This window comes from Sinocyclocheilus anshuiensis, unplaced genomic scaffold (assembly GCF_001515605.1).
Source record: "Sinocyclocheilus anshuiensis isolate Anshui unplaced genomic scaffold, SAMN03320099.WGS_v1.1 scaffold940, whole genome shotgun sequence".
Classification (NCBI taxonomy): Eukaryota; Metazoa; Chordata; class Actinopteri; order Cypriniformes; family Cyprinidae; genus Sinocyclocheilus; species Sinocyclocheilus anshuiensis.
In genome coordinates this window covers 847,808-864,320 of record NW_015549620.1, presented here as the reverse complement: position 1 = coordinate 864,320, position 16,513 = coordinate 847,808, and the positions used below count along the sequence as shown (strand labels likewise).

At 37.1% G+C, this 16,513-nt stretch overlaps 2 protein-coding genes across 5 annotated transcripts in view; one reads left to right on the top strand and one right to left on the bottom strand.

Annotated features, from left to right (window-relative positions):
• Positions 1–4,095, bottom strand: part of ccnl1b (cyclin L1b) — a 6,401-nt gene extending 2,306 nt beyond the window's left edge. The window contains exons 1-9 of one of the 2 annotated variants that reach the window (XM_016448370.1): positions 3,769–4,095; positions 3,378–3,452; positions 3,181–3,290; positions 2,730–2,847; positions 2,569–2,633; positions 1,434–1,533; positions 1,250–1,354; positions 1,003–1,144; positions 817–913 (exon numbers count right to left, since the gene is read on the bottom strand). In XM_016448370.1, the coding sequence (XP_016303856.1) occupies positions 817–913; positions 1,003–1,144; positions 1,250–1,354; positions 1,434–1,533; positions 2,569–2,633; positions 2,730–2,847; positions 3,181–3,290; positions 3,378–3,452; positions 3,769–4,008 (1,052 nt within the window). In that variant the 5' untranslated portion in view covers positions 4,009–4,095. The remainder of the gene's footprint in view (positions 1–816; positions 914–1,002; positions 1,145–1,249; positions 1,355–1,433; positions 1,534–2,568; positions 2,634–2,729; positions 2,848–3,180; positions 3,291–3,377; positions 3,453–3,768) is intronic. The other variant, XM_016448369.1, reaches the window with a different exon arrangement.
• A 6,210-nt stretch (positions 4,096–10,305) lies between these two features.
• On the top strand, positions 10,306–14,332 carry LOC107659376 (pentraxin-related protein PTX3-like). Of its 3 annotated transcripts, none has more exons than XM_016448290.1 (3): positions 10,306–10,596; positions 11,631–12,188; positions 13,073–14,332. In XM_016448290.1, exons 1-3 carry the CDS (start codon positions 10,422–10,424, stop codon positions 13,687–13,689), a joined length of 1,350 nt encoding a protein of 449 aa, XP_016303776.1. In that variant the 5' UTR covers positions 10,306–10,421; the 3' UTR covers positions 13,690–14,332. The 3 variants fall into 3 exon arrangements, with proteins under 3 accessions (XP_016303776.1, XP_016303775.1, XP_016303777.1); XM_016448289.1 differs by having other exon boundaries at positions 11,628–12,188; XM_016448291.1 differs by lacking the exon at positions 10,306–10,596 and adding an exon at positions 11,141–11,540 and having other exon boundaries at positions 11,628–12,188.
• Positions 14,333–16,513: the final 2,181 nt, after the last annotated feature.

Genomic DNA, 16,513 nt, shown 5'->3' with positions numbered 1-16,513 from the left:
AACTAAAATGGCTATTATTGCAACCATATAGCCTATGAATGAATGAAAATGCATATTTTTCAATTAAAGAAAACTTGTGGGCTGAGTGTGGGCTGCTTCTGCTGCTTGAATTTCTACTTCAATAAAATTAGGTCCAAGTTTAAGAATGCGCTAGAAGTTAAATTTTTAAAATATATTTTCTCCTCTATTTAACAGCCTTAACTTACAATAAATAGTGAAAGACGTCTCCCCTCAGGTAGATTAAATGTTTTCCTGCCTTGCCAAATTTTGGGCTCATGATCAATAAATTGCATTTGCCCAAACTGATCCATCCATATTTCAACCCCATAGCAGTGGCATGACAGTACCGGCCCTCGCGGCCAAAAAAACAGACCGGCCCACCGGGAAAGCTGCCTGAACAAGAGACCTCCTTACTGAAGTGAAAGTGTTGGCTGGTGTCACTATCTCGTGAACGCGCCGGCGGATCTCCACCAAATTCGGGGATCCCTTCAGCTCGAGGAGCCCTCTCGAACGCCACTCTATGGTTTTCTATTGACTTAAGCTTTAAAGCGTTTCATCCAGGTCGCCAGTAGCAAACAATAGAGCGCGCTCTGCTGCACAAACTAAGTAATTACACCATTTCAAGCATTTTATCTGCGTTATATGTTCTGTAAAAAAAAATGTTCATATCGGCGGCATATTCGCCGATACCGATATATCGGCGACAGGCTCATATCGGCCGATAATATCGGCAAAACGATTTATCGTTTGGGCTCTAGTATATACAGTCATACTGCTCAGCACAAATAAAAAATAAAAAAAAAACTTAAAACTTACCCATTGAAGGGGCTTTTAGGAAACAACTGTCTGTTCTCAGACTCCTTCAATTTAGAGTTTGGCGATTTCTCTTCCATCTTCACTTCTCGTGGAGAAGCTGGAAAAGGAAAACATTTTAGCTGCCTGTGATTTGAGAAGTACAAAAAGCTTGTTTAGTAAGTAAAAGCAAACCGAACAAAAACTTACAGGGTTTTGATGCTGGGGAAAATCCACCAATGGCAGCAAGAGCTGGCGTGCCATTGGGATTCTGTCCTTTGGCTTTTAGTCTTGCCTCCTCCAGGGCCACCTTCCTCTTTTCCACCCGTTTTTCAAGCTGTTCACTGTTAGGCTGAGAGATGGATGGAGTATTAACAACAGCATGTAGTAACAACAATAGAAATAAAGATTGTCAAAGTAATACAAATATGTGCCAAGTTAATAAAACTTAAGCTACCTTTTCTCTAGAATAAAGCTTCATCGTGCTGATACATATTTCTTTGATGTCCTCCTTAGTAACACCGAAAACAAGATACCAGTGTGGCTTGAAAGGAAGAGGAATCTGAAGAAATACAAAAACACAAAATGAAATAAAAAGAAAATGAAATCGATAAAGATAAGAGATAAATCCAAAGATGTACCTGTAGTACTCGAGCAGCGAGGTAAATACAAGCACACGCAATGGTCTCAGGTTCAAACCGCACAAACACGTTGGTTCTGAGGGCATCATTCATATAATTCCTGCAACACATTAAGAAACACCTATGCAACACCTGCCATGCTCTCTCTCTCATATGGCTTCTGGAGACTCTTAACTTCATGTCCTTTCCCTCACTTTTTGAAAAGTAGCCATGATGGTGGCAATTGTATAATCTTAACAAATTTGAATAACAAATAACTGAACAATAACTGAAGCACAAACAAAGCGCATGTGTTGCGAAATCGAAATTTTCAAACCCCATATCAAAAAGGTGTGAGGAGAGCCAAGAATCACTTCATGGTGGATATCAGGGACAACTTACTGTAACAAAATTCACATGAACATGATTCATATGAAAAAAAAAAACATACCGTTTTCACTGCTAAAAAAATCATTTGGATTTAGAGAGCATAAAGCGCACAACTAAGTACTAGCACTCAAGCTCTGTGGGAGGGAGAAAAAGAAAATCCTGGACCCCCCAGCAAAGCCTTCCATTCAGAGAACCTCCACTGAGAGCTCTCACTGGATTGGCTGGCAGTCTCGAAAAGGCCAGCCAATGAGGTGGGAGGGGTTCCTGGTCTTGTGCCTGAGGAGTTCGGGTGTTTTCTGTGACACTTACCACCATGGGCTACCCTTTAATCAAAGAGTAGAGAAAGGACAAAGTTAAACAGAGCTCTCCATAAGCCTTAACCTCAAAGATGTGCAAGAAATCACCAAACACATAACCTACAGATAGGGCATTCGATTTTTTGCACAGCCCTACCTACAGAATACCTCTGTATTTTTATTACAAAAAACGTGTGATGCCAGAATGATGTGAACCTATCTTACCTTTAGGTATACCAAGCTATAATGCAATTCATGCTTTATAATGCAGTGTTTCCACTAGGTCCTGTTGATACTTAAGTACCAACCTCTTTCACACAAGTTCAAGGTCTTATCAGCCAATTTTACTAGTGGAAACACGGCATGAGTCCAACCATAAATCTGATGCAAAGTCTCCTCTATAAGGGGAAAAAATTCCAAGTCATAATTTAAAGGGCATTTTTATGAGCTCCAAAAACAAACACACTTACCATGCTGTTTGAACCAGCATCTGATTCTTCTCACATTCAAGAACTTGCAGGTACATGACTATAATCTGAAAGAGTTGAAAAAAAATTATGGAAACTTGCAGGATTTTCACACACAAAAATATATTCCGGATAGCAGCAGAATATTAGAAATCAAAACTTACCTTGTGTGGATGTTTGACATGAACACAGAACCCCAGCTCCTTAAGGATACGGCGCTCTGCTTTGATCACTTGGTTCTTGGTGTTAATGTAGTTTTGATCAAGGACAAGAGGGGTGCTCCTAGTTCAACATAAAACGCAAAAACGGCTGTTATAATACATGTTACATATGATATATTATTATAAAAACATTTCCTCTGCTTTATTTCATATTCTCTTCACAGATGATACTAGCATGCTTATAATTACAAAAAAAATGGTCTAATTCAAGAATTAGACTTTAACCAAATTTTCAAAACGGTTCCAAGTCATCATTAGATGTGCAATCCAAAGTTTTAGCTAAGCACAGCAAGTAACTGATGGGAGTTGAAATTCTACAGGTTTCATCAACTAAATTTCTTGGACTAATTCCTAAATGTCTAACACTAATAATAAAAACAAATAATCGACTTACTTTTTGCCCTTTCCTTGTTTCAAATGATGGAAAACGTTGATCACATCCCTCACTCTTCTTGGCGATTCCTCGATCTTTGATGCCAAGTTGACGCAGGCCATTGCAAAAATCTGTTTCAAAGTGACAACCACATAAATTATGTTCACAAATCTGGGTTAAGTCAAAGTTTTTTTTCATATTTTGTATCTCTGACTTACCTCAAAGCTGTGCTTGATGAAGGACTTCGAGTAGAAGAATCGTTGAAAAAGGACTTGTCCAGTTGCCATCGCCACCTATTCGAAATACCAAATAATGTATGAAAAACGACGCTCATGTCAGTTGACTTACATAAAAACAACGCCTACTTGTTAGACAGCTAATAGTAGAGCGACAAATAATCTATTTTTAATTACATCCCAAAATACATTACACGGCAGGGCGGGCAGGCATCATCTTAAGGACCCGCTGCCGCTGGAAAACAAAAGGCCGCCGGTTTCAGTGTGCCGGTTACGGCTAGCTAGCCGTGCTAAGCGCATTGTCTTATACGTTAAGATCATTACGAATTAAACGAACGGACTAAATCAAAATTTAACATATTTAGACAGTAACCTGTGGCAGACGCAGAAGAATCCCGGCGGACTGGATGAGTTCGCAGCCCAGAATCCGCAGGTCTGTCTCAGTCTCATGGTCGAGGCCATCCAGCATGGACGGGGTCGAAGAGAGACTCTCCTCGGGTATAATCGAGCTATCGATGGCCAGAAACACCTCCGAATACACTTTATCGCCGATCAGTATGCCTTGGATGTTTGCTGGAGTGTTCATATGAGGAGATAAAACACCTAGAGACATCCTGATGGAGTAAATCGGTAACACAAAACGTAGACCTTTCGTCAGCCCGGCGGAAATGGCAACGTTTCGTAATTGACGCAATACAACAACGGACGTGACGTCAATGGTTCCGTTGAAATGGTGAAATCTCGTAGAATACCGCGATAATTGTGTTAAAGCGCTGTGTGGGTCGTGCTGCACCAAATGTTCTCTCGACGATAGTACATTTTATAATTATATATATATCTTTTGTAATATATAAAAACAATATAAGTCTACGACATATCCTCATTTAGATAGCTTAGTAAACGTTTGTGTAATAATGAAAAGAAATGGAATAAAACAACTTAATGCCACCATAGAACAACAGATCGATAGATAGATAGATAGATCTATGCCCTAATTTAGATAGCTAGTAACTGTGTGTAATAATTAAAGGAAATGGAATAAAACAACTTTATGCCACGATAGATAGATAGATCGATAGATAGATATATAGATAGATAGATAGATAGATGATAGAGACAAAAAAGTACAAGGTCAGATTTCTTGCTATGCCATGCTGTGCACCAGGTCCCCGCAGGGATGTGCTATAATCCATGACTGTGTTGCCAAGTACCAAATTAATCACATCATCATATTCGGGACCTACACCACAGTGAGGGGGCTCATCACTAAAACTGATGAGACAGCTAACAGAGGGGATGTGATATGCCTAGACACCTGGTCAACAAGACATATAAAGATTGTTGACTTCAGGAAATCTTGTGCTTCCTTCATATCAACGACACTAGGATGGAATTAATTTCATACTAGGAGAAACAAATATATGATTTCTGGACTTATATAATACCTTTTTTTTAACAGTGCAATAAAGTACAATGCTCCTCTTTATATTTGCTTTTGCACATATTAATTTTCTATTTAATATTCTGTTTGATTTAAAAATATAGAAACAGAATAATTTGGTAGGCTACTATTTGTGAACAGAAAACTGTGATTAACTTTTTTCCACTTTAATGTCTTCATTAGCACTGTTCAGGTTATAGGCCTACTATTTGGCTAGATTTGCTGAGCGGGTTAAGGATAGCCTTGGTCTTTGCTTTGCACAAGGCAGGAAGCAGGAGAGATGCCAGCTGTCACTGATACTCAATTTGACCTCATTGCATTTACCCACTTGCCCCTCTCATCTCTCAACCAATATCCTCATGAGATGTGTCCAAAAGAATTAAAGTACACAAGACATTCATTTGTGCCACATTTTGTGAAATGCATGTCCCAAGTTACAGAGAGAACGAGTAAACAAGACCTATATAGACAAAATATCCTGCTGCAGTTGCAGTTCTGTTATATTCTGTGAAACATACTTAAAATAGCCTGTTATTTATGCATTCTTATGCATTAAAATGTAATTAAATGCATTTGGACAAACCTGACATTGCAAATAAAAAAAAAGAAAAAGAAAGTTTCCAGCATAGTTATATGAATTACAGTTATATGCATTATTTTCAAATGTTTCACTTTTGGGAGACTTTCTCATGAGGTTTGCAACAGTGAAGCTTCTGTGCATGCCAGCATGTCAATAAGGCATGCAAATAACACCTTGCACACAAGCTGCTTTTTCAGCTGTATACTCAAGAGAGAGAGCCCCCTTCCCATTTGCTTCTGAATGCAGTTTGTTACACAGTGTTTGTGACTTCAATATGTTTCACTTCAAAATACAGAAAATTAGCTCAGTTGGACAGCCATTTAAATTACATTGCATGTCAGTCATGCAAGTGCAAAGTGTCATATTCTCTCATACTGGCAGCTGAGTAGCACTGAATAAACCGAATGTCCCAGAGGAAGAACATCTTGCAGCTTATTCTTGCATAAATCACTCACTGAGACATTTTAATCAGGTAATTATTCATCCTTTCTGTCAGTGACTGGGGGATTCATAATGTACTCCAGATCTGCTGGCTCCTTGAATGGCACTACTGGGATCTGGTTAGAGAGCTGTAATGTTTCACCTCACAGGTTCAGAAAAGCACACACTGCATCTTTGCTAGGGGTGAAAAGTTGATGTTTAAAACCAAAAATGATGTCTGCGTATGCACAGAATTTTCTACGAGTGCTTCATTTCACAGTGCAGAAGCTTCATAGACCACCATCATTATGAACAAGACATTCTTGAGTGAATCAAATATCTAAAAACCTAAAGTCCACAGGAAGGAATTGTCATCAGCAGTACTGGACAGTTAAAACTGAACAATACAGTATTTTATGAGGCAGGTTTGAAGTAGCCCCGAGATTGAAAAAAAAAAGTTGTCGGCCATGGCAAGCTTGGCATAGACAGCCGGGTGACGTAAATCAGCATGTTTCTGTGTCTGATTTCATGGTGAACATGTTCCTTTCACCTGAGGAATGTTTTTGTTCCTGTCCGCCGTTACGCCAAGCAAATTTGATTGGCTGCTTGTATGCCAGTGAGAGTAACTGTGATTCTTTTAGAAAGCAAAGTCAGCTATATTTTCTTAACATGCTAATGATTTCCCAAAGCCTGTGGATGTGACATACAGCAGAGACCTGGCAACCGATGGTGAACATACAACCTGCTGTTGTATGAAACATTCTCAACCTCTCACCTCTCTGCTGTTCAGACAGTGCCAGGCCTGAGGTCATTTTCCATTCCTTAATATGTGTCAGTGGAGGGAAGCAAAGGTGAGTTTTTTTATTCAAGTGTAGATATATTATATCCCCTCCGGTATATGGTATACACTACAGGTGCCTTGTTGTACGGTTATTGACCTGGCCTGCAAACCAGCTGCATTGCTTTATTGAGATACAGCGTCATAGGACACCTGCAGAAAGTTCAGTTCCTGTAAACCTCACAATCCAAAACCCATTTATAGAAACTGCCCAGATCTGGTGTTGCCTGGTTCACGCTGGGTCTAATTCCCACCTCACCCCCCAGAAGGCCCTGAAGTATAAATATTTCCATCTCCACATGTTCTCAATTTTGTTCTGAGAGTGCTCTGTTTTGTGAACTGAATGCTGAACTATAAGTACAGAACAAAATCACATGTGATTACTTTTTCTGTTTCTATGTGACACATTATAGTATGCGGCATGTAACAAATAGTAAAACGGAGAATGGAATGAAATTCACTGCCAGCAATGATAAATCACTGGAGGAGAGATTTCATAAATGTTCAGATTAATGATTGCTTCTCAGAATTTCTGTCTTTTGGAATTTGTTTGTTTTCTGACTGACTTGGTGTAGATAGATCTGCCCATTTTAATGAGCATATATTTAGTAAAATCATATACATATGTGCATAGTTTACTTAAAATTTTGAATTAGTAGTGCAGAAATAATGAAGTAATAATAAAGTTGATCAGAGAATACTTCAGAATGACCATGGCACTCTTGTGAATTAAAAAGCCTTTATTATCAAATGGCTACATCCAAGAAATCAAAAAATTCTCTAATGCGTTTGGGCACAAGCCTTGCGCCGAAACGCGTTGGAGAGTTTTTAGATTTCTTTAAAAATTGTTTTGATTTTTTAGAATTCTTTTTAATTTCTTTTTAATTCACAAGAGTGCCATGGTCATTCTGAAGTATTCTTTGACGGACTGTTATAAACCCTGGACCAGAGAGTACCTTGACCTTACAGCACCAGAACCCCGAGACGCACTCTCTACTATTGGACTTTGCTTAATAATAAAGTTGTTTTATTTAAAAATAAAATTAATGTTCAATACCATTTTTATTTGTTACTTTTGAGGTTTTGAGGAATTGTGGGCCAAGTACAACAGCTAAATACTGTGTGTGTGTGTGTGTGTGTGTGTGTGTGTGTGTGTGTGTGTGTGTGTGTGTGTATAAGGAAAAGCATTGCTGTCAAATGGTTTTATCTATTTCTCAACAGAGCTAAAATAATTTAAAATGGTATAATTAGACAATGCTCAAATAGTATACTGTATCATTTTAAAATGGAAAACAAATAAAGCTGTTTAAAGGAATAGTTTAAAGGAATAGTTCACACAAAAATGAAAAAATGCTGAACATTTACTCACCCTCAGGCCATCCAAGATGTCGATGAGTTCATTTCTGCATCAGAACAGATTTAGGGAAATTTAGTATTATGCTCACCAATGGATCCTCTGCAGTGAATGGGTGCCGTCAGAATGAGAGTCCAAACAGCTGATAAAAACAGCACAATAATCCACATGACTCCAGTCCATCAATTAAAGTCTTGTGAAAAGCTGCGTGTTTGTAAGAAACATCATTCATCATTAAGGCATTTTTAACTTTTACGAATGTAAACCTCAATGTAACTTCAAGCCATTGCTTTCAGCTAAAATATGAATCCTCTATTGATAATAGGCCTATTGATTTCTCTGGCGAAAAAGCTGTCTTGTCTGAATCAGAGGAGAAATATGCACAGATCAAGCATCGTTTACAAGCAAAAACAATCCAAAACATCTCTAAACAAATATGCCAAACAATTATAGTGTCAACAACTGTGTGTGCCAAAGGTGTGAGGGAAAAAAACATGACGTGTGAGTCACAGTCAGTGTTCTCTACAACCAAACAATGAAGATTAAATAATGCAGAATATTATAATATTCTAAAAATATATATTAATGATGCCAAAATAATTAATTATTCTCTGAAGTCAAATAAACTATTAAACCAAACCGTTTTATAAAGGTAAATATACATATATATCTCTGGGATATGTTCAAAGCCACAATAATAAAACTGCAGAAATTATATATATATCATAATCTCAAACAGCTTTCAGATACCATCAGGACTGTAAAATATAAAGTATAAGTGTAAAGTTATAAAGTATAAAGTATAAAGTGTAAAGTATAAAAGCAGTATATTTTGCAAGTTGGGTGCCCAAGAAATTAACAAAGTACTTATGTTACTTATTTTTGAATATGTATAAAATATACTACAATAACTTTCATTTTGAGAGAAAAACATGTAAGAACAGATTGTAAAAAGTGATACTGATTAAACATTCACACATGTGCACAGCACAAAAGCAGACAAACACTTAATCAGTCTACAGTTAAACACTATTAGATGCTATTTCTGTCTCTCTCATAACAACCTACAGTATATTGGAAACTAAAGACACACCCCAGACAAGGAATATTTAACAGATGTTTGTCCTCACCTCAATAAATTATTTGGCTGTGCTTTCTACAATTTTCTCTCCGCTCATAAGCAGTGTGTGGAGCATTCATTTAAATCTGCTCTGGTCTGATTTATGCTGACAAAAAAAATTCTGCTGGAAAAAGAATAATAATAATAATAAGCTTCAGGTGTTCCAGCCACAATATTGCATGAAGAGTGACTTCAAGTTTTCAGCATGTTTTTTCAAAATGTAGTGAAGTCACAAATGCTTCCTTCAATAGTATGAACGCTGGAAACCATTGATGATATCACGTCATTGTTTTGTATCGTATTTATTAACTTGTTTGTGTTGTTAAGAGTTTGGCCTAAGGGTGTAAATAGACATGACATGCTCAAACACTCATCGTTTATCTTGATTTATTAATTTAGTAATTGATACAATGAATTCAGTATCGTGTTGCGTAACTAAATTCCCAAGTTCTCATTTCCCAATATGGCGAACAAGTTAAACTTCAATCAGAGTTGATGCTCCAATGCACCCACAGTTAATATTTATATGACCTGTTAATATTCAGAGAGCCGAAACCTCAGATTATTAAAAGGATTGACCCCAAAATGAACATTCTGTCCTGATTTACTCACCCTTATGTCATACCAAACCTTTATGACTTTCTTTCTTCTGTGGAGCACAAAAATGTCTCATGTTTTTTGGATAATGTTTTGGACCCCACTGACATTTGTTGTATGGAGTGTTGAAACATTCTTCAAAATATCCTATTTTTTGTTCATACAGGTTTGGAATTACATGATGGTGAGTAACCAGTGATAAACTTTTCATTTTTGGGTGATCTATCCCTTTAAGGATCAGACGTAAAAGAGGAACTGCCATATTCAAGTGCTGAACAGCGATAAGAAAGATATGGAGAGGTTAACTCCTGGACAACATGCAAAGGAAAGCTCCCTCTGGAGTTATTATAGCTACTCCCATAAGATCAAACATCTTTTTGCCCAGATCTCTCTTTCTATCCTTTCACCTTGACCTGAGGCAAAATTCTCATATGGGGAGACCCATCCCCTTTCCACACCCCCATGACAACTTCTTGCCCAACCAGCGGTAGAGGCTGTGACATTTGAGTACACATATGCTGCCCACCTCCAACAAAGCATTACTCACACTGTGACAGCCCTGCTCTCAGTGCTGTGTTTAAAAAGAGCTTGCTTAGCCTCATGTACGCTCAGGAACAACCACAAGGCATCTTAGTGGCTGTGGAACATCTGATGTACTTCAAAATAATCTGATTACATGCAGGGGCAGACTAATTTACACACCAGCATTAACATCAGAATGTATGCGCCCGGGGCCGTGCTGGCCCTCTACCTGCCCTGCTTTTTGAGTGGGAATGTGTTTAGTTATGAATATGGACAGGATTACTCTGATTCCTACTATAATGAAATCTCCAATGGTGAACGCCTGAAAAGTGAGTATTTTTCAATTCCAGATATCTCTTCTTTTTTATTTATACACGTTGCTGTACTGAAATTTTGCTTCTCATTTGACTTTTTAAAATAATCATGACTGCATGACAAATTATTTAAAAAAAACACAGAACTATTGAATAAATAGGTAGTTGAATTATTATTATTATTATTTTTTTTTTAATAGGATTTCAGGTTAAAATGTATAAATGTAAAAAAAGGATAGTGTATTAGGTCTATAACTGGTCATCAGGTCTTATAATTTTTTTCTCTATTTTTAAGTACATTTTTGTCTTCACCAGTCAGTTTTATATGGTCTTGGAAGTGTGACAAATTAATTTCAAAAATACAAATACTTCATGCCGTTTTTAAAAAATCACATTTATGCTTTTCACAAGATTTAAATGTTCTTAATGTGTGACAAATTCATTTTAAAAGAACAAATATTCCATAAAATCTCTTAACTGATATGTCATAAAAGCCACATGCAAATAATTATAAAAACAATTGCTAAATATTGCTGTTAAAAGTTTTAAATGTTGCATATCACACCACAAAATATGGCAACTTTCTAAAAATCTTTCATGTCAACTACTCAAATCTATTTAAATATCTGAATTTGTAATGTACAGTGCTATGAAAGCATAATGTCATGAGCCATGACCCATAGCTTTCAAAAATACAAAAGTGTTGGCAGGTTTCCTGACATTTGACATGTACATACCTTTCCACTGACACTCTCCTGCAAACCCAAGCCTGGAGCTTGAACATATTAACCAGAGGATACTTAGGAGCATCATAAAGGTTATTCATTTTCAGAGAACTTGTCTCTGAGAGTTTAGCAAAGTGGCAGTTAGTAATCCTTGTGGCCACTATAGAACCTTTAGCAGCAGCCCTGGAAAGAACAAAGGATGACAACAAACCACAATCATGTTATTCATTACAAGTACGTTATTATATGATGGTTTTACCTTTTAAAATTGGTTTCGTTGCACCAACACAGAGCAGTAAAAACCATACTCTTTGTTCACAGCAGGTGCTACACAAATTCCATGTCCGCCTCAAGACCTCTCACGCTGGGACAAACTTTTCATCATGCTGGAGGACTATCAAATGAAGCAAGACATGCTCTTGCAGCAGAAAGAAGACATGGTTAAGGCGGAGATGGACTCCATACGGAAGGAGTTCCATAAGCTTAACAACAACAACAACGTATGTGTCCAGGCCTCAGAAAACACCTGTAAATGTATAAGTGAACAGATGAACCGCAATCTGAACCAAGCCATGGACCAGCTCAGAGAGGCTGCGGATATGTATCAAGCCCAAAACAATGAGACGCTGCAGCAGCTCATTCAGTACAGCAGGAACCAGGCCACCCGTCTCACCAAACTGGAGAGCAGCTCACTGCTGAGAGCAGGTCTGGGGCAACTGGCCATGAAGTCTTTCTCCACTTATCCAAAGGAACAAGAAGCAAGCAGTGCAGATGGTGGTAAGCTGGAGAGAGCGCTAATGGCCACCGTTGCGGATCTCCAAAGGGTACATGCCCAGCTAGCCCTTTTCCAACGAGCAACGGCACACCGATTCCTGCCCTCAGGTAGATGCTTCAACTGTAAGAAAACCCAAATCCATGATGATTTCACTGTTTTAAAATTAATTTAATTTAATTTAATTTAATTCAAAAAGGGCATTTTAGTTTAGGGCATGAGGAACAGACAGGGCAGACAAACACTGAAAAACTATTTATTTATCTTATCCTCAATCTTATCTATCTTATTCTCAACAAGGCTGAATTTCATTTATCAAAAATGCAGCAAAAACAGTACTATCGAGAAATAATTTATAATATACAGTATTTTAAATTAATCAATAGAAGAGACTAAAAGTGACAGTAAAGACAAATAATCTTACAAAAGATTTCTATTTGTAAATAAACACTGTTCTTTTGAACTTTCTATTCATCAAAGAATCCTGAAAAAAAAAAGTATCACGGCTTCCACAAAATTATTAAGCAGCAAAAATTGTTTTCAACATCGACAGTAATAAGAACCTGTATTAATGATTGAGCACCAAAAAAATTGAACACCTGAAATAATGGTTGCTGAAAATTCATCTTTGGCACCACATGAATAAATTACATATTAAAATATATTTTTAGCAGAAAACAATTATTTTTAATTGTAATAATATTTCATAATGTTGCTGTTTTTACTGTATTTTTGCAGTTTTATTCAGTTTTATAATAAATTTATTTATTTATTATTCAGCATATGAGACTTCTTTCAAAAACATAAAAAGATCTTCCAAACTTCTGACTTGTAACAAAATTTGTAAAATAAAATATCTGTGGCCCTGAGAAATAATTATAAATAAATACTTTGCAAATACTTTGAAAACACTGTACTTTGTCATTACTTGCATGATGATTAAGAGTAATAATGAATCTTCAATTTCTTGCTCGCTCTTCCTCTTTTTTTTAAGGCTGTGAAATGGCTTTATTATTCCCAATGCGCTCCAAGCACATCTTCGCCGAGGTAACACCCTCCATGTCCATGTCCCTACAATCATTCACCATCTGTCTGTGGGCCAAAGTGACTCAGTCGCTGAATAAAACAGTGCTTTTCTCTTACGGAACCAAGAAAAACCCTCAAGAACTCCAGCTTCTTTTGGCAAGACACTCGGTGCTCCTCACAGTGGGTGGTGAAACCCATCTAGTGGAAGCTCACAGCGTAGTAACAGATGGGCAGTGGGGACACTTCTGTGCAGCTTGGAGCTCAGAGCAGGGGTTGGCCACTTTGTGGGTGAACGGAGAGAACGTTGCCAAAGTGCCTGGAGTAGCCGAAGGGCACGTACTGCCTGGTAATGGGTTCATTCTGCTCGGGCAAGAACGCAGCCGGTCGGGTATCTACAGAGATCTGGACTCATCGGTTGCCTTCACTGGAAAAATGACAGGGGTGAATATGTGGGACCACATGCTGGAAGCAGGGAGGATTCAAGAGTACACCAATCAAGACGGATACTGTGATAGCCGTGGGAATGTGATTGGATGGGGTGTTTCAGAGATCATTCCACATGGTGGCGCTCAATATATCAACTGAGACTGCACCAACATACATCACAATACAATCTTGTACATTAAGTAATATTACATTGTATACCATCAATGATTTTCTATTTACCTTCTTTTTCATTCCAAATAAAAAGCACTTCTTAAAGGATTTGTTCTCCCAAAACTGAAAATTTGCTGTGTGTTTATACACCCTGAGGCCATCCAAGATATAGGTGACTGTCTTTCTTCAGTAGAACAGTAAAGAAGATTTTTAGCTCAACCCATGATCCCTGGTGATTCAAAAAATGCAAGTCAAGGGTACAGTCACTTTGAGAGAAAAAAATGCAGATATAAAAACACAAAATGAATCACCGTGGCTCCTGACGACGTATTGAGGTCTAATGAAGTAAAACAATTGGTCTGTGTGAAACTGAATGTTCAGAATGTTCTGAAACTGAACATTATTTACAACATCATTACCTAATCCATGCAGGTTCGGGTTCTTACACAGAGCAATCATTTCACTTCATAAGACCTCAATATATCATCAGGAGACACAATCTGAAGAATTCGTTTTGTATTTCTGTAACTGCTTATTTTACTCTTAAAGTGACGGTACCTATTGGCCTATATTTTATGAATCACCAAGGACCACGGTTTCAGCTAAAAATCTTCTTTTCTGTTCTACTGGAGAAAGAAAGTCAAATACATCTTGAATGGCCTGAGGGTGTTTAATTTTTGGGTGAACTATTCCTTTAAAGGGATAATCTACACAAAAATTTAATTTCTGTAATCATTTACCCTTATGTCATGTATGATTTTTTTGTATGATTTTTCCCCCTGTGGAACACAAAATAATAATATTTTCATCATTTTCTTAGTGAGTTTGTCCATACAATAAAATGGTGCAAATTTGGAACAACATGAGGGTGAGTAAATGATGACAGATATTTCATTTTTGGATGAACTATCCCAAAACACTGTACAAAAAGCCAATTATAGTTTAATATTGTGTATTCTTTTTTCAATTTTAGAAGATAAGTGCATTACCATGTAAATAAATGAGTTAAATAAGTAAAAAGCTAATAAATTCTAGCGATGTGGCTCAGTGAGCATAATTAATGGACTACAAATAGAAGAACTGTTTCTCTGTTGTTCCAAATTTACATTTTAATGACTTAAGGTGGGGCAAGTCTGGATTTATTTACATCACCATGCTGGACATTACTGTTTACATTGTTCACTAATACAGATTTTCCCTCTTCTATAGTTTAGTAATTTACAGCGTTTGTCTGGCGTATTGCTGCATAGGTGTTGCTCCAGTATGACTATTGCCAGTTGGTCCAATCTAACCACAAATAATATAAAATGACCCAAACAAGGCTTGTGCTTTAACCATAGTGGCAGTAACTCTGAAATGACACTCACATGTGTACATGTAATGATTATTTATTACAATGAGCAGTACTTTCCAGTGGTGTGTGAGGCATATGTTAAATGACCTAACTTTGTCCCGTCAACCTAAATATAGACTATATTTAACCATATTTAACTATAATCAACTATATTATTTATTATGAAGGCCTAACACATCAGTATCAATGACTGTATATTTAAAAGTTGATGCATATCACTTGCTATTTCTGCTTTACAATGTGGTTTAAGCATCATAAAAATATTGATATAGTTTTGTAACATGACAATGGTATAGTGAAGTTGTTGAATGAAACAGAGACTAGTATAACATATGCTGTTCATAAAGTAATTACAATTATAGAGCTCATTTGGAAATCCAAACAGCTCGAATTATGAATAATTTCATTTAAGATCATAGACAAAGAGGTTATAATATATGTGAATGCAAAATTGTTGTATATTTGCATAATATGGACAAAGTATTCCCAAAGAATACAGCAAAACACACTTTAGGAAGAAAATCTTGATTGGCAGTCTAGGCTGTCATTGAAAAACCATTAATGTAGTTTTGGAGTGTCTTTTTCTACACTTCTATGTCCCAGAGAGGTTGATTTTTTATTAAAATTTAAATTGTATTATATGAAGGACACATTAAACTGTTTCGGAATCTTTTTATGATCTACTCAACATTTATTTCTTTGCTACTTTTTATGAGAAAGTCTATCAAAACACAGGTCAGATCCTTGAGTCACAGCAGGATTATTTTGATGAAAGAAGTGTTGAAAGTGTTGTGTCAGTGTGATATTCTAATTTGTGGAATAGTTTACCTGTACACATAAGAACTGCTCAGACTGTTGGAATTTTTAAGTCATTACTTAAAGGCACAATATGTACGATTTTTTTAATTAAAATATCCAAAAACCACTAGAACAGTGTTATATATTTTGCTGACTTACTTACATTACGAAGAATGTTTAAATCCAGAGAAATAAGCAATTTTAACTAGTGACACGGACCGTGTCCATAGTGTCATTGTGTCGCCTGCCAATGACGTCATAACCCCTCGATTTCAGGTTTTGTTTTGTAGAAAACATGGAAACACCAAAGACGATTTAATATGTTGTGCGTTTTATTAGACCGCACAGAGTAGCATTATAACATAACTTTCAAATGTATCTAGTATGATAAAACAGCGCTGCTTTTTTTCCCCACATACGCACGACCGGAAGGAGCGGAAGCAGTCGACTGTGGCATAATAAAAGCTCCGCTGCTTTCGAGCCGTGTGTCACGCTCGTTCAGCGGCCTCGTTTCGCTTCGACGGCTTTCAGCCTCACCCTGCTTCATTCTACTACGTTAATAAATCATTAGGACATAAATGAACATGATTTCTGGCCGAGTCCCGTCGGATTGCATCGGCTGTGGGGATGAAGACCACAACTCCCATGATTCCACACTCA

Coding starts and splice junctions, on each gene's coding strand:
- LOC107659376 (XM_016448289.1), top strand. CDS start 10,422: ATGCAGGGGCAGACTAATTTACACACCAGCATTAACATCAGAATGTAT. Junction 10,597..11,627: donor CAATGGTGAACGCCTGAAAA/GTGAGTATTTTT, acceptor CTTTGTTCACAG/CAGGTGCTACACAAATTCCA. Junction 12,189..13,072: donor ACACCGATTCCTGCCCTCAG/GTAGATGCTTCA, acceptor CTTTTTTTTAAG/GCTGTGAAATGGCTTTATTA.